The 27,728-nt window shown below is 42.2% G+C and overlaps 1 protein-coding gene across 1 annotated transcript; it reads left to right on the forward strand.

Annotated features, from left to right (window-relative positions):
- The first annotated feature begins 745 nt into the window (after nucleotides 1-745).
- Nucleotides 746-27,223, forward strand: LOC148141012 (uncharacterized). Its single transcript, XM_087978756.1, has 2 exons — nucleotides 746-763; nucleotides 20,068-27,223. Exon 2 carries the CDS (start codon nucleotides 20,601-20,603, stop codon nucleotides 21,573-21,575), a length of 975 nt encoding a protein of 324 aa, XP_087834882.1. The 5' UTR covers nucleotides 746-763; nucleotides 20,068-20,600; the 3' UTR covers nucleotides 21,576-27,223.
- Nucleotides 27,224-27,728: the final 505 nt, after the last annotated feature.

Genomic DNA, 27,728 nt, shown 5'->3' on the forward strand with positions numbered 1-27,728 from the left:
TCTCAGCAAGAGGCCCAGCAATCACTTCTCTCGCTTCCCACAGAGTTCTCTCTCTCAGCATGGTGCAACGTGCCTTACACACCAAATGGCCAATTCTTATTCCTGTGCACTGAATTTAGCAACAAGGCAAGACTCCCTCAGCACTGCTGCTCCTACAAGACAATATTCTCTTGAATGACATGAATAAATCAGTCCACAGGGTAATAACCGGCTCCCAACACAAACAGAAAGATCTGAACAATAGCAAATCAGGAAGAATCCTCTGACACTCTGCACATCTTAGAAAACGACACCTCACCTTCTCATATTCAGGAATGATCCATCAACAAAACTCAGCCTGGAAATCAGAGGGAAATGCTTCCAATAAACACACTCAATATCCAACACACAGCTCCAGTCACACAGTTCAGCACAAAGCACTGAGTAAACAGCTCTCTCAGCTGGATCTTCTCACACAGCATAAGGGACATTTCCACCCCTGACTGCCCACAGGATAGTCAGACTGCCTGAAGATTGGTGTGGATATTATGGGATACAATTTGTATAAAAGCTGCTCCTTCACTCACCATCTCCTCACTTGGTTTTCAGTCCCTATAGGAAGTGAACCAGCTCTGGAAGAGGAAGAGGAGACAATGTGCAGAGTGGGTGGGCTCTCTGATTGACGTCTCTCACAGTCAATCCACATATTTCTGGAGCAACATGAGTTTTCTGAAACTTGGGAAACTGACCGAGGAAATGGAGGTGACTTTGAGCAGCAGATCAGGTGGGGATTTAAACTTGTCATTGTCCCATCTGAATAAAACCTCACTTATTGCAGCTGCTGTCTCAGTTCCCCTGGTAAATGTTTGACAGAGATTTCTCGTGTGGGAATAGTATTCTTCATCTTCAGAGGCTTTCAAACTGAGGACATCAACGTGGGATGTGTATCCTCAGATTAGAAGAGGACAAGGCACAGCATTCAAAGCAGTGAGGAGGGAACCACAGGCTCAATATGATCTCCTGATTAACAATGTATATGTGTTGTACAACATAACATCGGAGGAAAAAAAACACATGTAAGTTATCTAACATGGGTTTACAAAATTAAAAATCACACAACACCAGGTTATAGTCCAACAGGGTTAATTGGAAGCACTAGCTTTCGGAGCGCTGCTCCTTAATCACAACCCCCGATGAAGGAGCAGCATTCCGAAAGCTAGTGCTTCCAATTAAACCTGTTAGACTATAACCTGGTGTTGTGTGATTTTTAACTTTGTACACCCCAATCCAACACCGGCATCTCCAAATCTAACAGTGATTCACACAATCATCAGGCATATGGGAGAAACTATTTAAGTGCAGGCTGTGTAACAAAACTTTCACCCTCTCATCAATGCTTGGAAATCGTCAAGACACTCACATTGTAGAGAAACCATTTAGGTGTGAGGTCAGACAGTGTATCTCCTGGCACACAGGCAAAACTGAGAAGTTTTTGTGGTGGAGAGGATTATGGGATTGGTAGCCGAGCTACACAAATCATCATTGGAGATGAGAGTGGAGAGAGCAGTTGATTTGAATCTGAGAAATGTAAGAATGGTGTAATCTCATGAGTCTGTTACACTATTCGATTTTGGCTAATCCTTAACTTTATCTACCTGCCTTGTCTGTGTAACCCTTTAATCCCTTCCCTTGCCTAACAATAAATCTCGTGATCTCAGTTTTGACATTTCAAATTGACCCCCAGCTTCAACAGATTTTGTGGAAACAGAGTTCCAGTTTTCCCCTCCCCTTTTTGTGAAGAGGTCTTTGCTGATATCATCCTGAACAGCCATACTCTAATTTTAATGCTTAACTGCTGTGATAAAAGATTATGATATCTTATCATTTGGATTCTAAAGTTGAAGGAAGTAGGTTTTTGGTTTTAGTCAGTGAAGGTGATTTGTTTATATTTAAAGAGGTCAGAAAGTCGTTTTTCAAAAGTGAGTTTAAAATCTCATTTTCTTGACTTAAGCAAAATGATCAGCCAAGCTACATGGGGAGTTAATTGTGAAAGTGTTTACAAAGTTGAACTTTAACAACAGAAAAACAAATGGCCAGGTGCCACAATCTGGTATCAGTTGAAAACAAACCATTTATACCAGCAAAAGGATGGTGCTCAGTTTGATGCAGTCTCCAGGCAATCAGAGCTGGAAAGAAGGCTCCAGGCAATCCGAGCTGCTTTACACTGTTCAGCAGTTCCTGAAAGTTCAGTGAGGAAACGTCAGTGAGTTAGCTGGTGGCTTTGTTTCTTGGGAAGAGCCAGTACTGGAGGAAATAATATCTGGTGAATGGACAGCAAGTCCAAGGAAACATGTATTACAATGTCAGTTGAATAAGAATTTAAAAAGTTAAGATGGAAGTCATACTTCACTGAGGTTGAGTGTAAAGGATATCACAGGGAAACAGGTTTGAACCTTACTCCTGCTCTTCAAACTAGATAAAGAGAGAGTTATGTTTCCTTTTCTTTTATGTGATAACCTTATGTTCTTTTGTTAAAAGTTCATTGACAGCCTCAAGTGAATATGACTGACCAGCATGGTAATCAAATTGCAAAAAATTAAACTTACGATCACTGAAGCCAGCTTTCACTCTGGGATCTGACATGCCCATCAGCTGAGATCATAATAACCCCTTGTTGTAGACTCCCCCACCAGAAGAAACATTTCTCTCAAACATCTCAATCAACTCATTCAATCAGCTTAAACACTTAAATTAGATTACTCCTTAATTTTCTACATTAAAGGTAATACAAGCTTAGTCTGTGCAACATGTCCTCATAGTTTAACTCTTTTAGCCTCAGGAAAATTCCAGTGAATTCATGCTGCACTCCTTCCAAGGCCAATATATCCTTCCTGAGGTACGATACCTAGTACTGAACATAGTTCTCCAGATATAGTCTAAATAGAGCTCTGTAGAACAGGAACATAACTTCCATAAGGACAGTTGGTTCAGGCGAAAAGTTGTGGCTTACCTTTTCTCTTTAGGATGGTCCTGGAATAAAGTAGACAAGCAGGAGGCTGGAAGACCACAGCAAGCCAGGCAGCAACAGAAGGTGGAGAAGTCAACATTTCGGGTATAACCCTTCTTCAGGACTGGTTTTGACAGCAGAACTACTGTTGATTGATGTGGTCAGTCAATTCTGGTGATGGATGGGTTAACCAGTTGTGAACAAGATACACTCAAACCTTCACCCTCTGGATTGAGAAGCAGGAGAATGGACAGGTAAAGAGAGACTAAAGGTAGCTTTGACAATAAGGGTGTAGAAGGCAAATATGAGGGAGTGGTTAAACTAGGTTGAGTGATTCGAAAGTTTTGTGGTGAGTGGAGGGACAAAGGGCAGAGAGTTGGGAATGAGAAAATGTGAAATTTTTCTCTGAGATTCTTTTATAAGGTAATCCAGATTTCAAGTACATGGTAGAATCAACCCTGCTTTAGTTGGTGATGTGAATTATAGACAGATTTTCTTCAGCTGACGGGTGTTTGACTAATACTATGGGAATGTATGTTCTCTCTTGTCTGGAAGGACCACTGTCCTGAGTATGGAGAAGGAATAGGGAATGAATCTACAGACCTGAATTTCTTCAGTCCATCACACCTCAATGTCATAGCTGTGTGATATGTTCATTAGCTCATTTCGTGTTCTGCGAAATATCTTAAATCATTTTCAAACACTTTGTTACTTTTGTTGATTCAAAGTTAAAGATAAATATGTTATTGTTTGTATGTTGTTGTATTGATCTTCTGTTTTAACTTATAATTCACAAGAAGTTTATTTTTAGCTTAATCCAGTTTAACCAATTTATCAGCATTGTGTATTCCTATTCACTGAAATACTCAGGATCCTACAGTAACGGTCCCAAATTTTGCTACAAGCTCAGCTCACAGATTATTGACTGGGTAGTCCATCCATCTCTTATAAACAAACACATTTAGGATATCAAGAGTTTGAGAGAACAAAACATCAAGCAGACCCAATGTCTGACTAACTATGTAACCTGGCTAGTAATCTGTTATCTGAGCTTGTAGCAAATTCCAAGAAGCCTCATACCAGTACCAAAACCTTAACCATGGAAAAAAAATTATAGGTGTGTTCTGAGGAACTGACCTGCAAAAGAGATCAACAATATCACAGTGGTTAGCACTGCTGCCTCTCAGCGCCAGAGACCCAGGTTCAATTCCCGCCTCAGGTGACTGACTGTGTGGAGTTTGCACATTCTCCCCGTGTCTGCGTGGGTTTCCTCCGGGTACTCCGGTTTCCTCCCACAGTCCAAAGATGTGCCGGTCAGGTGAATTGGCCATGCTAAATTGCCCGTAGTGTTAGGTAAGGGGTAAATGTATGGGTGGGTTGCGCTTCGGCGGGTCGGTGTGGACTTGTTGGGCCGAGGGGCCTGTTTCCACACTGTAAGTAATCTAATCTAATCTAATATGAAAAGATGGTGCAAAATATCAAAATCCCTAGAGGAGGGTAGGATGTGCAGGGAGGAATTCAGGAAAGCAATTAGGAGAACAAAAAGATGGCATGAAAAAATGTTGGAAGGCAAGGTTAGGAAGTATCTGAGGTATTAATGGGACGGGATGGCCGAGTGGTATTATTGCTGGAATGTTAATCCCGAGACCTAAGTCACATCCTGGGCGCTCGGATTTGAATCCCACCACGGGCAGATGGTGGAATTTGAATTCATTAAAAATCTGGAATTAAGAGTCTATTGATGACCGTGAATCCATTGCCGGAAAAAAAACCTATCTGGTTGACTCATGTCCTTTAGGGAAGGAAACCACCATTCTTACCTGGTCTGGCCTACAGTTGACTCTAGCCCCACAGCATGTGGTGGTTTCTTAACGAGTTAACCCTTATCTAATTACCTCTGAGCAATAAATGCTAGCCTAGCCAGCGAAGCCCTTGTCCTGTGAATGAATGAAAAAAAATTCTACAAATTTATTAAGGGGAACAGATCTATTAGGACCATAGAGTCATAAAAATGTACAGCATGGAACCAGAACCTTCGGACTAACTTGTTCATGCTGACAAGATACGCTAAACTGATGTAGTCCCATTTGCCAGCACCCGGCCCATATCCCTCTAAACCCTTCCTATTCATGTACCCATCCAGATGCCTTTTAAATGTGGGAATTGTACCCGTCTCCACCACTTCCTCTGGCAGCTCATTCCATACACGTACCACCCTCTGTGTGAAAACGTTGCTCCTTAGGTTTCTTTTATATCTTTCCCCCCTCACCTTAAAACTATGCCCTCTAGTTCTGGATTCCCCTACCTTGGGGAGAAGACCTTAGCTATTCACCCTATCCATTCCCTTCATGATTTTTTAACCCTCTATAAGGTCACCCCTCAGCCTCCAACGCTCCAAGTTTCACAACATCTTTCCTATATGAGGGAGACCAGAACTGCACACGATTTTCCAAAAGTGGCCTAACCAATCTCCTGTACAGCCGCAACATGACCTCCCAATTCCTGTACTCAATTCTCTGACCAATAAAGGCAACATACCAAACACCTTCTTCACTACCCTGTCTACCTCTGATTCCACTTTCAAGGAGCTATGAACCTGCACTCCAAGGTCTCTTTCTTTGGCAACACTTCCCAGGGCCTTACCATTAAGTGTATAAGTCCTGCCCTGATTTGCCTTTCCAAAATGCAGCACCTCACATTTATCTAAATTAAACTTTATCTGCCACTCCTCAGCCCATTGGCCCATCTGATCAAGATCCTGTTATACTCTGAGGTAACCTTCTTCACTGTCCACTACACCTCCAATTTTGGTGTCATCTGCAAACTTACTAACAATGCCTCTTATATTCACATACAAATTATTTATATAAATGACAAAAGGCAGTGGACCCAGCACTAACCTTGTGGCACAAGTCTCCAGCCTGAAAAGGAACCCTCCGCCTCTGTCTCCTACCTTAAAGCCAATTTTGCATCCAAGTGGATAGCTCTCCCTGTATTTCTCATGATTTAACCTTGCTAACCAGTCTATCATGCGGAACCTTGTCGAATGCCTTGCTGAAGTCCATATAGACAATGTGCACTGATCTGCCTTCATCAATCTTCTTTGTCGCTTCTTCAAAAAACTCAGTCAAGTTGGTGAGACATCTGTGCAATAAGCTGGAGGACATTGGTAGAGTGTTAAATGAATACTTCAAGTCTGACTTTACTTGGAGAAGGAAGATGAAAGTACAGTACAGAATTCGAGAAAATGGGCTGTGAAGGTCTTTTGGAGACTGATGATAAGAAATGGGGAGGTATTGCAGGGATTGGTGGATTTGAAACTGGAAAAATCCCCAGATCCGGAAGAGTTGTATCCCAGGCTGCTGTGGGAAATGAGGGAGGAAATTACAAGAGCCTTGACCCAAATTTTTAAATCTCCAGTAACCACAGGGGAGTGGAGGACTGGAGCACAGCTATTGTGGTTCCACCTTACAAGAAGAGTGGTAGAGATAGACCAGGGTTCTGTAGACAAGTGAATCTAACATCAGCAAACTATTGGAGAAAGTAGTGAAGGAGAAAATTAATCTCCATTTAGAGAAGCGAGGTTTGATCAGGGATAGTCAGCATGACTTTGTCAGAGAGAGGTCATGTCAAACAAATCTCATGGAACTTTTCAAGGAGGTTCCAAGTGTTTGGAGGGTATTTTATATGGATTTCAGCAAGACCTTTGACAAGGTTCCACGTGGAAAACTGATGCGATCCAGGACATCTTGGCAAGATGGATCCAAAATAGGCTTCATGACAGAAAACAGGGTGATGTTGGAAGGCTGATGTGTGACCGGAGCCCGGTGTACAGTGGTGCACCACAGGGATCAGTACTTGGTCTCTTATTGTGAATGATATTCATTAAGAAGTAGATGAGAATGCAGAAGGCTTGACAAGTAAATTTGTGGATAACATAAAGATTGGCCGGGTGGCTAATGTGAGGAGGAAGGTGTCAGGTCCAGGAAGATATAAATTAATTTCGTCAGATGGGCAGATCAGTGGCAGTTCAAGTTAACTAGGAGAAAGTGAGGACTGCAGATGCTGGAGATCAGAGTTGAGAATGTGGTGCTGGAAAAGCACAGCAGATCAGGCAGCATCCGAGCAGCAGGAGAATTGACGTTTCGGACATAAGCCCTTCATCAGGAACGGCTTCCTGATGAAGGGCTTATGCTTGAAACGTTGATTCTCCTACTGTTCGGATGCTGCCTGATCTGCTGTGCTTTTCCAGCACCACACTGTCGCAGTTGAATTTAACTCTGATAAATGTGAAGTGACGCACTTTGGAAGAGGGAATAAGACAAGTTAATACTCAATGAATGGCAGGACATTGGGAAGCTCAAAGGAACAGAGGGATTTTGAGGTGCTTTTTCATAGATCCCTAAAGGTGGCAGGACAAATGAATAGTTTAGTTAAGAAAGCAAACAGGACACTTGCCTTTTTCAATTGTGGTGTGGTTTATAAGAGCAAGAAGGTTGTGTTTCAGCTGTACAGAACTTTTGTTAGGCTGGAGTATTGTTCTGGTCGCACTATATAAAGAATGTGATACACTAGAAAGGATGTAAGGAGATTCCATAAGACCACAGATCATAAGATATAGGAGCAGAAATTAGGCCATTCAGCCCATCGAATCTGCTCCACCATTCAATCATGGCTGATAGGTTTCTCAACCCCATTTTCCAGCTTTCTCCCCGTAACCTTTGATCCCCTTGGGAATCAAGAACTTATCTATCTCTGTTTTAAATATACTCAGTGACCTGGCCTCCACAGCCTTCTGTGGCAATGAATTCCATAGACTCACCACTCTCTGGCTGAACAGGTTTCTCCATCTCTCTGTTCTTAAAGGTCTTCCCTTTACTCTCAGGCAGTGCCCTCGGGTCCTTGTCTCTCCTGCCAATGGAAACATCTTCCCAATGTCCACTCTGTCCAGGCCATTCAGTATTTAGAAAGTTTCAATCAAATCCTCCCTCATCCTTCTAAACTCCATTGAGTCTAGTCCCAGAGTCCTCAAGTGTACCTCATATGTTATGGAATCATTCTCGTGAACCTCCTGTGGACCTGCTCCAGAGCCACAACAGTTTTCCTGAGGCTTGGGACCCAAAATTGCTCACAATACACCAAATGTGGTCTGACCACAGCCTTACAGAGCCTCAGAAGTACATCCTTGCTTTTATATTCTAGTCCTCTCGAGATTATCAATGACATTGTTTTTGCCTTTTGACCTACCAATTCAACCTGCAAATTTACCTTGAGAGATATCTGGACTAGGCCTCCCAAATCTCTTTGCACTTCAAATTTCTGACTTTTCTCCCCATTTAGAAAATAGTCCATGCCTCTACTCTTCCTATCAAAGTAAATGATCTCACACTTTCCCATGTTATATTTCATCTGCCACTTCTTTGGCCACTCTTTTAACCTGTCTAAATCTTTTTGCAACCTCCCTGCCCCCTCAGTACAACCTGCCCCTCTACCTATCTTTGTATCATCTGCAAATTTAGCCAGAATGCCCTTAGTTCCTTCATCTAGATCATTAATGTATTAAGTGAAACGTTATGGTCCCAACACTGACCCTTGTGAAACACTACTAGTCATTGGCTTCCATCCTGAGAAGGACCCTTTTATCCCATTCTCTGCCTTCTGCCAGACAGCCAATTTTGTATCCATGCTAGTACCTTTCCTCAAACAACCTGGGCCCTTATCTTACTCAGCAGCCTCTTGTGCAACACCTTATCAAAGGCCTTCTGGAAGGCAGATAGATAACATCCATTGGTTCTCCTAGATCTAACTCCTTGTTACCTCCTCAAAGAATTTTAACAGATTTGTCAGGCATGACCTCCCCTTGATGAAACCATGCTGACTTTGCCCTATTTACCATGTACTTCCAAGTATTCAGAAATCTCATCCTTCACAATGGACTCCAAAATCATATCAATGACTGAGATTAGGCTAATCGGCCTATCATTTCCGTCTTTTGCCTTGCTCCTTTCTTAAACAAGGGGATTACATTTTCGATTTTCCCGTCCTCTGGGACCCTCCCTGTTTCCAGTGATACCTGAAAGATCACGACTAAAGCCTCCACTATCTCCTCAGAACTCTAGGGTAAAGTCCATCTGGTTCAGGCAACTTATCCATTTTCAGACCTTTCAGATTTTCTAGCATCTTCTCTTTGGGATGATGGGATGTTGCCTGGGATGGAGCTTTTCAGCTTTGAAGCGAGGCAGGATAACTGGTATGGTTTTCTTGAGAACAGAGAAGGTTGATAAAGGTGTATAAGATTATGAGAGGCATGGACAGGGTGAATAGAAATCACTCAAAATGTTCCTTTCAGCATCATTAGCAGCAGACACAGCTGTCAAGATGCATAGCTTCAATATTCACACACCTCAAAGAACTGCAAACAAAGCTCAAATTCTACTTCCCTGCAGCAAATGTGAAAGGCTATGGCTGGGTGTATGATCCATTTAGTTCAATGTCTTCTAATTTATCACAAAAGCTGATGCTAAAAGAAAAAGAGGAAAATGCAGAGCTTTGAATGTACCGTACAATGAAGCTGAAGTTTGGAGACATGTCTTTGTATGCCTTTTCACTGACTGAATATCCAAGGATTTCTGAATATGCTAATGCTGTTCTCGTGCTGTTTGCGACAGCATAACTCTGCAAGCTGGCATTTTCAACATAGGCAGTGGCTCAGTGGTTAGCACTGCTGCCTCACAGTGCCAGGGACCTAGGTTCGATTCCACCCTCGGGCGACTGTCTGTGTGGAGTTTGCATATACTTCCCGTGTCTGTGTGGGTTTCCTCCGGGTGCTCCGGTTTCCTTCTACAATCCAAAGATGTGGAGGTGAGTTGGCCATGCTAAATTGCCCATAGGCAATTAATGTATTAGACACATTAGTCAGTGGTAAATATAAGGTAGGAGAATGGGTCTGGGTGGGTTACTCTTCGGAGGATCGGTGCAAACTTGTTGAGCCAAATGGTCTGTTTCCATACTGTAGGGAATCGAAACAATCCAATCTAATCATACATGAAAACCAACAGGAGGGACTGCTTGTCAGTGAAAAAAGGATTCCACCCCAGACCCTGTGCACACTGGCAGGCTCAGGCTTCCCGTTAACCCAGTAAATTACAATTTACTCGCCATTTTGCTTGATCCATTGTTCATGAGCAATTAGAATTAGCTGAGTTGAGCAGAATTTGAAAATGTGCTTGTACTCACAGTGAAGATGGTGTATTTTTTCTGGTGGATTTGCAATGTTAACATATTTGATCCTTCTTTAGTTTGTTGTGAGCACTATGTTGGGGGTAAGTTGGCTTGATGACAGGTGAAAATGTGTTGCTGGAAAAGCGCAGCAGGTCAGGCAGCATCCAAGGAACAGGAGAATCGACGTTTCGGGCATAAGCCCTTCTTCAGCCTTTCCTGAAGAAGGGCTTATGCCCGAAACGTCGATTCTCCTGTTCCTTGGATGCTGCCTGACCTGCTGTGCTTTTCCAGCAACACATTTTCAGTTCTGATCTCCAGCATCTGCAGTCCTCACTTTCTCCTCCTTGATGACAGGTGAGTGAAGCCAATATCATGAGGTTCAATTACTGCACCAACTGAAGTTACATGAAGGACTCTCCTTCTTCAATGCTCCTCTTGCCTGAGGTGTGGTGACCCTCAGATTACACCACCACCAGTCATCCTTCTCCCTAATGGAAGAACAGCCCTAGATCTGGTAATACTGTGGTAACCTTACCTCCACCTTTGCACTATCTTGCAAATCTCTCCAGTAAGGCTGTAACTGCAAATACTTACAAGTAAATATGATATTTATGAGAGATAGTTTGAGAAAGGGGAAGATGCAGCAAAATCTGTGTCGCAGTCACTGAATGTAAGTCTGCAGGCGCAGTAGAAAGTGAATAAGGCAAATGGTATGTTGGCCTTCATAGTGAAGACAATTGGAGTACAGGAGCAGGAATGTCTTCCTGTAATTATGCAGGGTTTGGTAAGATCACTCCTGTAGTATTGTGTGTAGTTTTGGTCTCCTGACCTGAGGAGAGATGTTCTGGCGAAGGAGGGAGTCCCATAAAGGTTTATCAGACTGATTCCTCACATGGTAGGACTAATGTATGAAGAGAGATTGGATCAGTTAGGGCTAAGTTATTCACTAGAGTTGACAAGAATGAGGGGGTTCTCATAGAAACCTATGAAATTCTAACAGGACAAGACAAAGTAAATGCAGGAAGGATGTTTCCAATGACTGGGAGTCTAGAATCAGATGTCACAGTCTAAGTGTATGACACAGGCTATTTCGGACTGAGATAAAGAGAAATTTCTTCACCCAGACAGTGCTGAGCCTGTGGAATTCTCTACCACAGAAAGAGGTTGAGGTCGAACCATTGAACGTTTTCAAGAACAAGTGCGATACAGTTTTTAGGGCTAAAAGAATCAAGATAATAAGGTAAAAGCTGGAACTGAGGAGTGAGTAGGGTGACCAGCCATGATCATTTTGAATGGCAGAGCAAGCTGGAAAGGCCCCTTGCTGGCAAAGCCGAATGGCTGATTCCGCCTCTTTTTTGCCATTTCAATCAATTCAGTTGACAACAGTGGATGTGCTGTGGAATTGTTTATCTTATTGAATCGTGCTGTTTCACTGAAAAAGTTAGGAACAACTGCTGTACTCAATATATCGGTCAGTGTCACTGTAGGCTGGGGTACTTCCACCATCACATTCTTCAGTTCCCTGCCCACCTCCCGTGGTGCATGAGGCAGACAGAGCATGTGCTGATATCCCTTTCCAAGGTGACATTTCCTGGAACAAGAGGAAATAGCTTAAGCTCTGCATCAAGGACAGCTGACCGCCGATTTTCCTGTAAGTGATTGGAAGGATTTACACTAGGAAAATCAACTTTTTTAGGTAAAAACAAGGGCTACAGATGCTGGAAACCAGAGTCTAGATTATAGTGGTGCTGGAAAAGCACAGCAGGTCAGGCAGCATCCGAGGAGTGGGAAAATTGACGTTTCGGGCAAAAGCCCTTCATAAGGAATACAGGCAGAGTGCCTGCAGAGTGGAGAGATAAATGAGAGGAGGGTGGGGGTGGGGAGAAAGTAGCACAGAGTACAATAGGTGAGTAAGGGTGGGGATGGAGGTGATAGGTCAGAGAGGAGGGTGGGGGAAGGTAGCAAAGAGTACAATAGGTGAATGGGGGTGGGATGAAGGTGATAGGTCGGAGAGGAGGGTGGAGTGGATAGGTGGGAAGGAAGATAGGCAGGTAGGACAAGTCATGGGGATAGTGCTGAGCTGGAAGTTTGGAGATGGGGTGAGGTGGGGAAGGGGAAAATGAGGAAACTGGTGAAATCCACATTGATGCCCTAGGGTTGAAGTGTTCCGAGGCAGAAGATGAGGCGTTCTTCCTCCAGGGGTCGGGTGGTGAGGGAGCGGCGGTGGAAGAGGCCCAGGACCTGCATGTCCTCGGCTGAGTGGGAGTGGGAATTTAAATGTTGGGCCACAGGGCGGTGTGGTTGATTGGTGCGGGCGTCCCGGAGATGTTCCCTAAAGCGCTCTGCTAGGAGGCATCCAGTCTCCCCAATGTAGAGAAGACCGCATCGGGATACAATAAATGATATTGGTGGATGAGCAGGTAAAATTTTGATGGATGTGGAAGGCTCCTTTACGACCTTGGATGGAGGTGAGGGAGGAGGTGTGGGCGCAAGTTTTGCAATTCCTGCGGTGGCAGGGGAGGGAACCAGGAAGGGAGGGTGGGTCTTTTTTGTCCATATTATGAACACAGACTGTGGCCATCAAGTCCTGGAATGGGACTTGAACTTAGAGCTGCTGACTCAGAGGCAGGAGCATTACCTACTCCTCAACCAGACCCCTACTTTCCCCATCAATGGCTTCATAACTCCCAATTCACAGGAAGCATGCATTTCCCAAAGAATAAAATGTCTGCATTGAGATATCAAATTTTAAGGAATCAAAAAGCTATTTACAGCCAATTACACACTTTTAAAAGAAAAGTGATATTTGGTGCTTTGTAGTAAACACAGCAACCAATGGTACATATCAAGCTCTCACAAACTATATGTGGGGGAGAGTGGGAGGTTTGTGCCTCAGTGGTTAGCACTGCTGCTTCACTGCGCCAGGGACCTAGGTTGAATTCCAGCCTTGGAACTGTATGTGTGGAACTTGCACATTCTCCCCCTGTCTGTGTGGGTTTCTTCCAGCTGTTCTGGTTTCCTCCCACAGTCCAAAAGGTGTGCAGGTTAGGGTGGATTGGCCATGCTGAATTGCTCACAGTGTCAATGGATGTGCAGGCTAGGTAGATTTGCTAGGGTTAGAGGGATGGGGTGGGTTTGGATGGGATGCTTTTCAGAGAGTTGGTACGGACTCAGTGGGCCAAATGGCCTGCTTCCACACTGTCGGAATTCTATGATCATGACCATTTTATCTGTTTTGGTGAAATTGATCATCAGATTTATATTTGCCAGTGTTCACAATAATACATAGCAACATGTCAAAATGATATTCCCTGGAGAAGGACTCCTATCATGTTCCTCAATTTTTTATCCACATACCTTCTATTATGGACAGGTTTTGTAACACCCAGACCAATATATGCATCTGTGTCAACACAGGCAACAGCTTCAAACCAAATACTTATTCACGTTGACCAAAGGGAACAAACAGTGCCCCCTAGCATCCCCACAATAACCTTGCCTTTCCATTAGAGATCTGCTTTCAGATCATTCTTCTTGCTAATTGGGCATCATAGTCTTTTCTTCTGTTTACTGCTCATGCTGAACTCACTGGAATCCAACCGTGCAAAATTTATCCTCCTGTCAGGTCAGTCCTGTGTTTTTCTTTAACCTACATTACAGTATTGACAATTAAAGAGATGCCAACTGAAAGACTTTCTTAAGAACACCTCAATAATACATACAAGTAATGGCTGTTCAACATTAAGCATATGTCTAGTAAAATGTAATAACTTTAGCCTTATTAATTTGAAAAATGTATCCACAAGTTAATAAGGCAATTAAAAAAAAATCACTGGGGCCAAGTTTCCAAGGGACAGAGTTAAAAAGCAGGGAAGTTTTGTTGAACTTGTACCAAACCTTGGTTAGATCACATGTGGAGTGCTGCACACAGTTCTGATCTCCATAATGAAAAGGGAGGATATTGAGAATTGGGAGTTTGCAATAGTCAGGTGTATCTAGACATTGAATGTTTTTGAAAAGGAAACTTTGCCATGAAAAAGATACTGGCAACAGCAGTAGCGTTGCATTTGCAATGAACGAACTGTTTTGGATGGAGAGGTAGAGTCTGAAACATGATCAGAGAGAGATCACATGACCCAGTTTGTGGGCAGGACACAGATTTGAATGCTTTTCTTCCTTTCTCTGAAACACCTTTTGTTAAACCTCCTGAGCTAGAAGCACTGGAACATCTTTCCATCATGAAGTACACGTCTTCATTGGTGCATCCAAGAATTCTACCACCAATGTTCCAGATAAAAAGAACTGAGGTAATCAAACCTGATTCACTTTGAAATCCCTGTGCCAAAGTGACTTCACTTAACACCGATTTCATGAAGCTATGAATAATTATTTTATCTAAATTTAAAAGTTGCTGAATCAAAGCACTTTTAAAGTAACACTCAGCAGAGTTTCAGCTTTTCCAGGTCGGGAGGTTTGTGTGTGTAAGGACAGTTATAGATATTTGCAATGTCCAATTCTTTAGCTAATAGGCTTTAGACCTTCCTTTGAATATGTTTTGTTTGCGATGAACAAGTTCTTCTCTTGATACTGAAGGAACTAGCTGATTTCTGCTTGATCCTGAGATAAATACTATCTGATACCTATATCATTAGCAATATCACCCCCATTTTCAGTTCAGACTGTTGTGGAGGAATGTGAATATAGAAGAATGGCACAAGAAAAAGAATCAGTTCATTTCTCCGAATTCAGTCATGATAGTGCTTTAAAAATTCAGATAAAAGATGGAACTCCTCAGCAGGTCATGCAGCACCTGCAGAGAGAAACAGAGTAAATATTTCAGCTCAAAGGCTCACCGGAGGTCAGTTGGAATGTGGGTAGCTCTTCCTTTGGTCAGTGAGCAGCCCTCACCTCCCCCTTACCTGCACCAGTGACTCCTCTCCCACATCAAATGCAACATCCCTCATTATCTTCCCTCAGAGTTGATCAATCTCCTGAGTGACAGATTTAGTCCCAAGTCATTCCCCAAGGACTGTCTCTCTCTGATTATCGTCTTACTCCCCAAATCAGAGTCAATTCATGGACAAATTCATCCGCTCAGGCCCAGAGCTATTCCCCAAGAAATACCCATTCCCCAAGCAGTTGCCTCTTCCAGTCTCTTTACTGATTCTCTCTACCACATCCTTCCTGAATCACCCCCTCCGATGTCCATCTCTGATAAGTCTGTCTCCTCTTTCCCTTTCAGAAATAAGACTGACATTATTCATCCGCCACTTCCCACATTCTCCGACTAGCCCTCCTGAACACACCGACATTTATGCTGCACTTCCCTAATTATGAACTTGTATCTATTTTTTGCTTTCATTCCTACTTCCTCTCAAAGCTTCTCCAAGATCAGCATTTTCCAGAGGCCCAGCTCCTCTTCCCATTCATTCCTTTTCTGTCCCGTTCCTGTACGTGTGCTGATGCGATCACTGCAGAGTTCTGATCTGCTTCAAACACACCCGAGGTTACACATCCCACACTGATGCTGTCAGTTTGAAATCCTCTGAAGATAAAGATTGCTATTCCCACACTAGAAATCTCTGTCAAACATTTACCAGGGGAACTGAGACAGCAGCTGCAATAAGTGAGGTTTTATTCAGATGGGACAGTGACAAGTTTAAATCTCCACCTGATCTGCTGCTCAAAGTCACCTCCATTTCCCCGGTCAGTTTCCCAAGTTTCAGGAAACTCATGTTGCTCCAGAAATATTTGGATTGACTGTGAGAGACGTCAATCAGAGAGCCCACCCACTCTGCCCATTGTCTCCTCTTCCTCTTCCAGAGCTGGTTCACTTCCTATAGGGACTGAAAACCAAGTGAGGAGATGGTGAGTGAAGGAGCAGCTTTTATACAAATTGTATCCCATAATATCCACACCAATCTTCAGACAGTCTGACTATCCTGTGGGCAGTCAGGGGTGGAAATGTCCCTTATGCTGTGTGAGAAGATCCAGCTGAGAGAGCTGTTTACTCGGTGCTTTGTGCTGAACTGTGTGACTGGAGCTGTGTGTTGGATATTGAGTGTGTTTATTGGAAGCATTTCCCTCTGATTTCCAGGCTGCGTTTTGTTGTTGGCTCATTCCTGAATAGGAGAAGGTGAGGTGTCATTATCTGGGAGGTGCAGAGTGTCTCAGGAATCTTACTGATTTTTTCTAATGTTGAGTTCTGTGTGTGTTGGGAGCAGGTTGTTATCCTGTGGACTGTCTGTGTTTTGGGATTTTGGTGTTGTCTGTCTTTTCAAATCTCTTAAAGATTTCTCACTCCCCAACCTCAAGTACCCCCACCCCTCACCCCCCATCTCTATTGTCCTCAGGCAAGATTATTATCTGTGGAGAGAGAAACTGATTCAGCGTTTTGATCCTGATGACTCTCTTCCGTATAGATGCTACGACACCTGCTGAATGTCTCTGGCACGTTTTGTTTTAATCTGATATTCAGCATTTGGGGTGCTTTGTTTTTGGGCAAGAGGAGAACTTGAATTGATATAGAACCTTTCACAAGCACCATTTGTCCAAATATACTTGCCGGACAAGTTTTAAAATGTGGTCATGTTGTATGATGGGAGTGATGAGATAATATATTTTTAAATGGTGTTGGTTGAGTTGTTGTTACATAGATGATGATAACCTTTAAGAGATGAGAATTTCGGAAATCTTTCAGGAATCACATGAAAACGTTTCATATTAGAACTAATTGCCTCAGCAATCCTGACAAGGTAGCAAGTATACTAAATGATAGAAAAGATAGGCACCCATTTCAAGACTAAACACTCCACAATTGTACTGTTTGTCCTGCTATCTGCAGAATGGAAACCAGTCCAACATCTATCTTAGTTTCCAAAGGATTGGTTTCTCCCTGTTTTACTGAATTGTAATTTTGACTGACTGTTAAAACTTGCCTCTCTAAATTTCTCTAAATTTTCAGAGAATTTTGGAACTGACTGTCAATACTGACACTCCCTCGAGTGTTCCCTTCTCAGAGAACATCAGGATGAATGTTTTGTAGCAGTTTTTGAGTGGCAGGTAGCTCAGTGGTTAGCACTGCTGCCTCACAGCATCAGGGACCTGGGTTCAATTCCAGACTCAGGCGACTGTCTGTGTGGAGTTGTCTCTGGGGGTTTCCTCCGGGTGCTTCACTTTCCTCCCACAGTCCAAAGATGTGCAGGTTAGGTGGATTGGCCAAACTAAATTGCCAATAGTGTTCAGGAATGTGCAGGCTAGGTCGGTTAGCCATGGGAAATGCAGGCTTACGGGGTTAGGGTAGAGGGGTGAGTTTGGGTGGGGATGCTCTTCGGAGGGTCGGTGTGGACTGGTTGGGCTGAATGGCCTATTTCCACACTGTAGGATTCTATGATCTTCTATGATCGAACGTTTCTCCACCAGGTAGTCAGTAAAATACCACGTGGACTACCATGGGGTCCTTTCCCACAATGGCTGTTGTTTTAAATGCAGGGAAATAAATGTCGAGATTACAAGAAGATGTTTCTCCAGCGAGGGAAATTCTCTTGCATTTGCTGCTGATCGGCTCAATCACCTTCATTCAGGCTGAGCCGGGACATTGGGCTAGGCAATGAGTTTGTGGAGGACAAAAGGAAGGGAATACACGAGTCAGAAGGTGAGCTGATGAGCGCTTGAAGCTGGACTCAACTAGGGGTTCAGATGATTAGACTAGTCGTAGCTCATTGGAAGAGGCTCTGAGTTGGCAAGTGTTGGCATTTAAGAAGCAGCAAGTCAGTGAATAGGTCAGGGGATCTGAGATTCTCTCCCTTGCATGTGTGTAGGGCCTTCCAAAGAATTATAGTGAAGATGGGAGAGCAAGCCATATCAGCCCAAGCAATTTATCACAGATGTACGATGGTGCGGAAGGAGGCCATTTGTGCCTGCACTGGCTCAATTATCTAACACCAATCTCCTGTATTTCCCCCTTACCCCTGCACAGCATTACCATCCAAAATAATCCAACGCCCTCTTGAATGCTCTAACAGAACCAATCTCCACCATATTTCCAGGCAACGTATCCATACCTCACACCATCTTGTCTGAAAATGACTTTGTTCTCACAGCACTCTTGCTTATTTGTCCTTCACTTTAAACTGATGACCTCTCATTCTTGTTTTCTTACAAGCAGACATAGCTTTCCCTACTTATTGTATCCAGCTTGCTCATTATTTTGAATCCATCAATCAAATCCGCTCTCAGAATTCTTCATTCCAAGGGTAACAGTGCCAACCTCTACAATCTATCCTCATAACTGGAACCATTCTTGAGAACTGCTTTTGCACTCTCTCCAATGTATTCAAATCTTTCCTATCATGTGGTGCCCACAATTGTACACAATACTCCAGCTGAGGTCTAACAAGTGTCAGGTACAAGTTCAACATTACCTCTCTGCTGTTGTACTCTATGTCCCTGTAAATGAAGCCAGGAACACTGTGTGATTTATTTACTGCTGTCTCCACCTGTCCTGCCACCTTCAATGATCTGTGTACAGGTACATCAAGGTCCTTCTGCTCCTCAACCCTTTAGAATGTTGCACCCTATTTTATATTATCTTTCAGTGTTCTTCTGACCAAAGTGCATCACCTCACACTTCTCTGCATTGTACCTCATCTGCCAGCTATCCAACCACAGCATCAACTTGTCAATGTCCTTTTGGAGTTTTACACAATTTGGAGCTCAACAATTTAGAATTCTTCCAAGTTTAGTGTCATCTGCAAACTCAGAAATTATCCCCAGCACACCAAGATTCAGTTCAGTAATTTACATCAAGAAAAGTGAGAGTTTCAATACTGACCACCCCCCAAAAAAAACTCCATTACAAACCTTACAAAAGCTCAAAAATATCAATTGACCATTACTTTCTGATTTCAATCACTCAACTGATTTTGTATCTGTGTTGCCACTGTCCCTCTTATACTATGACCGGTAACTTCCCTCACAAGTGTATTGTGTGTAACTGTATCAACTATCTTCTGGAAATCCATGTATACCACATTAACAGCATTCCGCTCATCAAGCCTTTCTGTTAACTCTTCAAAAAACCCCCGCACATTAGTTAAATGTGATTTCCCCTTTAGAAATCCATGCTGCCTCTTCCTAATCAACCAACCTTTCTCAATGTAACTACTGATTCTAAACCAAATAATTATTTCGAGAAGTTTCCCCATTATCCAACCTAAACTAACAGGTTTGTAATTGTCCAGGTTAGCCTAACAGCATTGTTTTGAACAAGACCACAATGTTTGCAATCTTCGAATCCTATGCACCTTGCAGGAGTCTGGGGAAGCCTGAAAGAATACTGCCACTGCATCCTCACATTCTATCCTTAATGCCTTCAAATCCTTGGATGATTCTCACCTAGTCCTGGGGTCCTTAATGCCTACAATCTATCCAAGACTAGTACTTCATTCAATCTGAACTCTTCTAGTAACAGAGTTTCTTCCTCTGTCACCATGGCCTGGGCAGCATGCTCTTGTAAAGCCAGATGCAAAAGATTCATTTAACCCCTCAACGATGCCCCATTTCTCCATCTGTACATCTTCTTATTTGGTCTTTGATTGTGCCTACTTCTTTATCTACTCTTTACTGTTTATATGACTATTGAAGATTTGCTTCTTTGTCTCCACCTCTCATAAGCACAGGTTTTTGTGTGTGTGTGTCCCCATATACCTTTACAGTGAGTAAGCCACACATAACACTCCCCCTTCTCCACACAAAGACTATCCACAGGCTGGAAGTGAAAGAACAACAAGAGGAGTCAGCCTCTTCAAAGAACCATGGATAGCTGAAGGAAATCATACTTTCCTTTTCCTTTTTTACAGAAGGATTGCACCATTCTACACTAGAGAATACAGAGAAGATAGACACTACAGATCCTTCCAGATTCATTCCTGCCCGAAATGTCGATTTTCCTGCTCCTCGGATGCTACCTGACCTGCTGTGATTTTCCAGCACCACTCTAATCTTGACTAAAGATCCTGACCATCACCCAAGGAACAACTGCACAGCTGTGGGAAGACATCCAGTCCTTTCACAGCATTGCTCAACACAGAGAAGGTTGGGCAGTGAAACCATCATCTGGAAATCAGTCGGGTCAGGGGAGCTTTGACACATCATCAGATCTGAAACTGGTCAGTGGTGTGGAGCCTTCCATCAGAACCAGCCTTTCTGAAGGTTCGGCTGTGGGTGATCAGTCAGGGTGAGGCTGGGAAGAAGAATGAATACAGTCCAAGTGTGGTGAGAGCTTCAACTATTCATCAAGCCTTGTGACTCACTGACTCAATCCTACAGGAGAGAGGCTGTTTAAGTGTGAGGTGTATGGGGAGAGCTCAGCAGGTCATTGAGATTTGTCAACATGCAAGATCCATCTGTGGTAACAGAGCTAAACAACTACATGGAGAAGAAACCATTCAAGTGTGAGGTGTGTGACCGAGCCTTTTCACATCCATCAACGCTCATGCAACACCGACGCATTCATACAGGGGAGAAACCATTCACGTGTGAGGTGTGTGACAAATCATTCTCACGGTCATCACACTTTCGTGTACACCAACGTATTCACACTGGGGAGAAACCATTCACCTGTGAGGTGTGCAGCAAATCCTTCTCAGAGTCAGCGACCCTCCGCAAACATCAACGCATTCACACAGGGGAGAAACCATTCACGTGTGAGGTATGTGATAAATCATTCTCACGGTCATCAATCCTCCGTGCACACCAACATACTCACAGTGGGGAGAAGCTGTTCATCTGCAAGGTGTGTCATAAAGCCTTCACGCTGTCATCAAACCTCATGCGACATCAGACAGTGCACACTGGGGAGAAACCCTTCAAGTGTGAGGTGTGTGACAAAGCTTTTGCAATATCGACAAGGCTCCTCATTCACCAGAGCATACATACAGAAGAGAAACCCTTTCGGTGTGAGGTTTGTGAGATGGCTTTCACCCAGTATTCCCATCTCCTGACACACCAGAGGATTCACACAGGGGAGAAACCATTTAAGTGTGAGGTGTGTGAACGAGCCTTCACACAGTCATCGACCCTCATGCAACATCGACGCATTCACACTGGGGAGAAACCATTCACATGTGAAGTCTGCAACAAATCATTCTCGCAGCTAACAAATCTCCGTGCACACCAGCGCATTCACACAGGGGAGAAACCGTTCAGATGCCAATTGTGTGACAAATCATTCTCGCGGTCATCAACCCTCCGTGACCATCAGCGCATCCATACAGGGGAGAAGCCATTTACATGTGAGATGTGTGACAAAGCCTTCAGACACTTTTCGACACTCCTAGTTCATCAGAGAATCCACACAGAGAAGTAATTCAGAAGTAATATTTCCAACAAACATTTCCTGAAGTTTTCATGCCTCCTGAACACCTTTCAGTTTATCCAGGAATGAAACCATCCAGGTGTGAGGTTGTGAAAAGGCTTTCATACAGTCAGACTATTGCTTTGTCTTGCATCACACTCACTCACAACAGAGAAATCCTGTCAGTGTGAGTCCTCTCAAAAAACCTTCATACATTTGTAAGACCTCCTGAAATATCAGTGATCCCTCTTGGGAGACAAACTCTTTCCGTTTTGTATCATTTGCAAATTTGGAATTTGCATCCTGTGCATCATTTGGTAAGGTCAGGAAAGGCAAGGATTCCTAACCCTGAGTGCTGGGCAATTCCACGAAAAACATTGCCTCAGACTGAAAAACATCTGTTAATTATTACTCTCTGTTTCCTGTCACGCAGCCAATTTTGTAAACATTCTGTCCCTTTTATTTCTTGTGCTATATGTTTGCTCACATGTTTGTTGGGTGTAGCACTTTAATAGACATCATTTTGAAGTCCATATCTGCAATATTTCTCTTGTCAACCCTCCCTGTTTGTTAAATACAAATTACCCTGAATTTATTTTTATTTGTTCATGGAATGTAGACATCGCTGGCTGGGTCAGTATTTATTGTCCATTCTGCATTGCCCAGAAGGCATTTGAAAGTCAATCACATTGCTGTCAGTCTGGAGTCACATGTAGGTCAGACCAGATATGGATGGTCGAGTTGCTTTCCTAAAGGGCAGTAATGAACCAGAAAGGTTTTTTACAACAATCAACAATGGTGGCATGGTCATCATTTGGCCAGCTTTAAATTCCAGTGTTTTATTGAATTCATATTTCGCCATCTGCTGTGGTGGGATTTGAACCGATGTCCTGAGGGCTGTAGCCTGGGTTTTTAGATTACTAGTCCAAAGACGTTACCCACTATGCCACTGCCTCCCCAGGTTAATAAATTCATTTTGGCTTTAATTATTCCACAGTTGTCCAGGTGATCAATAAATCTGCCTTGAACAATTCTTTCCAGAAGTTTCCCCACCACCAGAATTAAACTAATTGGCCTTTAGTTGCTGGTCTTACCTTTGTACTGTTTTTTGAACAAGGATGTATCATTTGCAGTTCTCCAGTTCTCTGTAACCATTCCCAGTGTCAGGAATTCGGGAACGATATGGCCATTGTCTCAAGACAGTCTTCACTTTACCTTCTCTTCAGGCAAGGGTTTAAATTGAGAAGGAGGGATCATCATGGAGGTCATTGTGGTGTAATAATGATGTGACATGTTCACCTTACACTCTTTCAAGATTCATTTCATGTTCTGAAAAAGATTCAGTAATTTTCAAATGCTTGATTATTTTGCTTAAATCAAGTTTTGGTCCAAGCTGAATATTATGTTGTCTGTCTGTTCTCTTTTAGCTTAACTCCAAACTATTTGATTTGACAGCACGGTGTGTTCCTATTCACCAAAACACTCAGGATCTTACTGTAAGAGTCCTGTATACAATACAAGGGTCAGTGTCACTGTGGACCTTGGTATACTTTCTTCATCAATGAATTTATAATTTCCAGTTCACAGGAAGCAGAATATTTCCCTCAGAAAGTATTACTTGCATTTATATACCAACTTCCATGATCCCAAGGCAATGAAAAGCACCTTAACAGCCAAGGAAGTGCGTTCTGAAATGTAATGTGCACATATGATTTCATAAATCATACGCACCTACAAATGGCAATGTGTCAACCTCCTTGCTCAAATCTCTGGAGTGAGAATTGAATCCAGAACCTTCTGACTCACAGATGGGTGTAACTCAGCCACAACTGACAATAACTTACACCTGTCTGTGATATTTAGTTTCCAAGTAGTTTAGTCCCACAGCTGTGTTAGAATGCTTTTCCTCCTGTAAACAAGAAGCCTGTAAGACTTCACTTATAGTAACTAGATAGAGCTGTAAGTGTCAGTGTTATCTTTGTGTCTGGGTTCCTGAAGCTGTGAAAGGTGGTAAAGCCCTTGGTTACAGAAGTGAAAACTGATGGAAAAATGGGCAGGTTCCAGGAATGAGGAAGAATCCACAGACGAGATACTGATAGAGGATACCCCATGTAAAACAAAAACCCAAACAATTTAAAATTCTATGAGCTCAAGTACACCCCAGAACAACCATTTACTATCATAAAATCTCTGGTATTACTCAATAAGACAATACAATATACCCTCCCCCATTAGATGCGCTGTTGTTTAAGGGCTTCAGGATCTTGTTACAACTTTGTGAAGGTGTCATGGAGCTCCACACCATTAAGCATAAATAGCACAATATTGATGGAGTTATAACACTAGACTGGAATCTTTGGACATAAGAACTTTAGAGACTCTGACTTTAGAGACTCTTTAGAGACTCCTTACCTCTTGTAACTTTATGTCACAGGCTAACATGTACAGCCATATTTCATACGAAAGTATAATAAATAGTATCAATTTGAAGTCTAAACCTGAAGTTAGTTCTTGACTTTGTCTTCTCGACCCACCTTCTTGAGCGTAAACTTCTATAATATGACATTAAAACACAACAAATCTTGATGGCAATAATGTGATTCATTGTGTGGAAAGTCATGACAACAGTGAAAATCAAGGAACAGACCTGAGATTGTCTAGTGAAGAGAAGAATTCAAAAGAAATAATTTTTCAAGAAATCATTGGTGTAACTTTCAGAGTAGCTGATAACAGGAAGAGTCACAGAGGAAAAATCTCCAAAAAGACCACAACAACACTAGAAGTCTCAGAAAGCCTTTTCTAGCCAGTAATTGGTGAAACAAGTCTCTTAAAAATAAAACAGTAAGAACAGTTAAAGCCATAAGCATCTAAGGGAATTAATCCAGATGGAATGATTGCAATAAGAGTGGCCAATTGAAAAGGCACCCAAAGCAAATTAGATACCTTAAGGGAGGGGATCAAAAAATGCTGTGACACTGTGAAAAATTGTCCTAGGGTACAGAGTTAAGACTTCTAAAAGTGAGTTAACAAATCTCTGAAATATTTGCTCAATTGTAAAAATAACAGCAGTTGTTAAAATTCAGGCACAATCTTAATTCTGATTGAAAAGGAAGAAAAAGAAATCAGGTATAAAAAATTGTTATTGAAATTTGCAGTACCAAAGCCCTAACAGTGAAGTTAATGAAATCTTTATTATGTTGATCATTTGAACTATAAATTTAATTACTTAGCAGCTAAAATACTTTATCAATTTTATTCATTAAATATCAGGTAAAGAAAATATTTGTGAATCTGACCATGTGATGTCAAAATCAGTGCAATGCAGGAAAACATTGGGGGAACAACTTCACTGTAAATATCTTTGTTACAGTCCAAAAAAATTATTGAAGTGTTGTGTGAAACCATTTTAAGAAAGTTTCTGCCCATAGATCCTTTAGAAATCATTCAGCCATCTTGGGAAAGGAATATCTTCATTAATCTTTATGATGACCCCATAATTGTTAAAGGAAACCTGAACTTTATACTGAAAACAGCATTTAAATGTTTCTGCTGTTTAACAGCTTTTAGTTTTATTACTGTAATAAGTCTTTAAAGCAATAAAGATTCAACAACTTTAGTCAACAGAATAAAAACCAAAAGAACTGCTGATGCTGGAAATCAGAAACTAAAACAGAAATTGCTGGAAAAGCTCAGCAGGTCTGGTAATATCTCTGGTGAGAAATCAGTTAACGTTTTGGGTTCCTTCCTCAGAACTTCAGTCAACACTGGATACAATAAGATGACAACTAGAGAGTAGTAAAGAAGTTTTGGCAGTTACATGGGCCTGTGAAAAAATTTTGGAATGCTTTCTGGGTCCTAAAATCATGATTGAGGTTGTTAATAGATTTTTAGTCTCCTTTCTTGTTGAAAAAGAGTAAGCAAAAATGTTTCATTTACAACAGTTCAGACTTTACAGATTCTCATCAGGGCTCAGTCTATTTCAAGACTCATGGTTGATTTATTCATATATGAGTGCTTCTGGGTCTGTTGTACTCTCTCACACTCAGAAACAGCGCTGTCTTGGCCAGCCTCACCAAATAACCTTAACAACATCAGAGAGGAACTAAAGCAGGATCACAGTCCATTGTTGACTGTAAGCTTGCACCCAATGATAGCCTGGAGCTCAGTTCACAGACTGTGTCACAGAGACTTAGTTGAACAGCAATGCTTCATTATTGTCAAAGATTTGTTGGAATTCCCTGTTACTTGCAGGGTGTCATTCTTCAGAAGAGTCACCAAGGGCATTTAGATATATGCAAATACTGAGCAATAGGTTGATGGCCAAGGATCTCAAAACACTTATTGCTAATTGTGACCCATATGCTATACATTAGTAATAAATGATGGGAACAGCTTTTCCTACCAAATTTCCTGATAGACCTTGTTTCTATTTGCCCATGTTTATCTATGAGAGTGGTTCTTACACCCTTGTGGTCAACCAGTTGTGCACCAAAAAGTGCCAGTACATCTGATGAACTGCTAAATGCCACAAAATGCTCATACCTCCAATAGATCTCCAGCAGTGTGCCACTCCAAAACATCAGTACCTCTTGTGCATCACCAGTGGGGTGCTATGAAGTACCAGATCCCATTCCAGGCATGCCATCAGAGCAACTGATTCTGATCTGTTGGAAGCCAGCAGAGGATGAGCAATTCTATCAACTTTTTTCTAAGTGTTTCTACTTTTTGTCACTAACATTTCTATTCCAACCATCGAGATGGATGAATCAAGATGAAGACCTGGGGAGGGTTAGGAGAGATGAGGAATAACTGTACTGTGAATTTTATACAAACAAGTAACCCAAGTAATTGAGAATGGATGTAACTGTTAATCAATGTTGATGATTTTTTAGAATTCATTCATGGAATGTAGGCATCACTGGTTAGGCCAGCATCTATTGCCCATCTCTAATTGTCCAGGGGGACACAAAGAGTCAATCACATTGCTATGGGTCTGGAGTCACAGATTGGGTAAGGGTGGCAGTTTCCTTCATTAAAGGACATTAGTAAACCAGATAGGTTTTTCTGACAATTGGCAATAAATTCATGGTCATCATTAGACTCTTAATTCCAGATTTTCTTTATTGAATTCAAATTCCACCATCTGCTGTGGCAGGATTCGAACTTGGGTCCTTGGAATAACAGTTCAGTGATAATACAACTAAACTATCACCCCACCTGCAGTGAGGGGGATAAAATCTTGGAGAGAGGTGTTGTGAAGGTTTTAGGGCACTGAAGCAACCTTATGAAGCAGTCACAGAGCTCCACATCACTGAACATAAATAGTACCATGTGGGTGGTGTTCGAACACCAACACTACACTGGGACTCTTAGATAATAGAGCTTTCTGAAGAACATTTGTACATGAAGACATGAAGAAGATAATTAATTTTTTACCTAATGTATCTAAGTTACTGTCTGGTATAACCCATGATTGCTATGAAGCAATATTTCATATGAAAGTGTAATAAATAAGTGTTACTTTGAAGTCTAAGCTTCAAGACAGTTCTTCATTTTACCTTCTCCTCAATCAATTTGTCTTGAATGTGTGGCATCAAATCATATGATAAAAGAGTTGTATTTGAAAAACACACCCTCCTCAATGAAATAAAATCTCTCTCATCCTTCCGTAAGTTGTTTGAAACTGACTTCTTATTCCCTTAACCATATTCTCACTAAACTGCTGACTACCTAACTTTGGCTTCTGGTCCCCATGTTTGCCAAGATTGTTCATTGTTCACTCTCTTCAGATATTGTCCTTCACTGTTTTAAATCTGTTTTGTCACCCTCTCTGAAAAAAAAGCCCTTGACCTCTCCATCCTTGCAAATTGATGTGCCATCTCCAAACTTTCTTTCCTCTCCAAAGTCCTTGAACATGTGATCACCCTCCAAAAGTTGTAAAGCAACTTGGGGCTGGAGAGAGACAAGGGGCAGAATGAGGTGTCAGGCAGACATGCAGCATCAGGTCAGGGATAGGAGGCCAGAGGAAAGGCCTAATGAGTTGGGAGGAATAACATTCCAAGTCGGTCCTCCAGTCACAAAATCAATGTTCACATCACAATCACTCTGTAGCACAGATTATCTCTCACACAGTCACTTCCTGATCTTCTCTCATGTGTCCCCTAT

This window comes from Chiloscyllium plagiosum, unplaced genomic scaffold (assembly GCF_037043375.1).
Source record: "Chiloscyllium plagiosum isolate Xiang-an unplaced genomic scaffold, Cpla_swu_hap1 HiC_scaffold_35, whole genome shotgun sequence".
NCBI lineage: Eukaryota > Metazoa > Chordata > Chondrichthyes > Orectolobiformes > Hemiscylliidae > Chiloscyllium > Chiloscyllium plagiosum.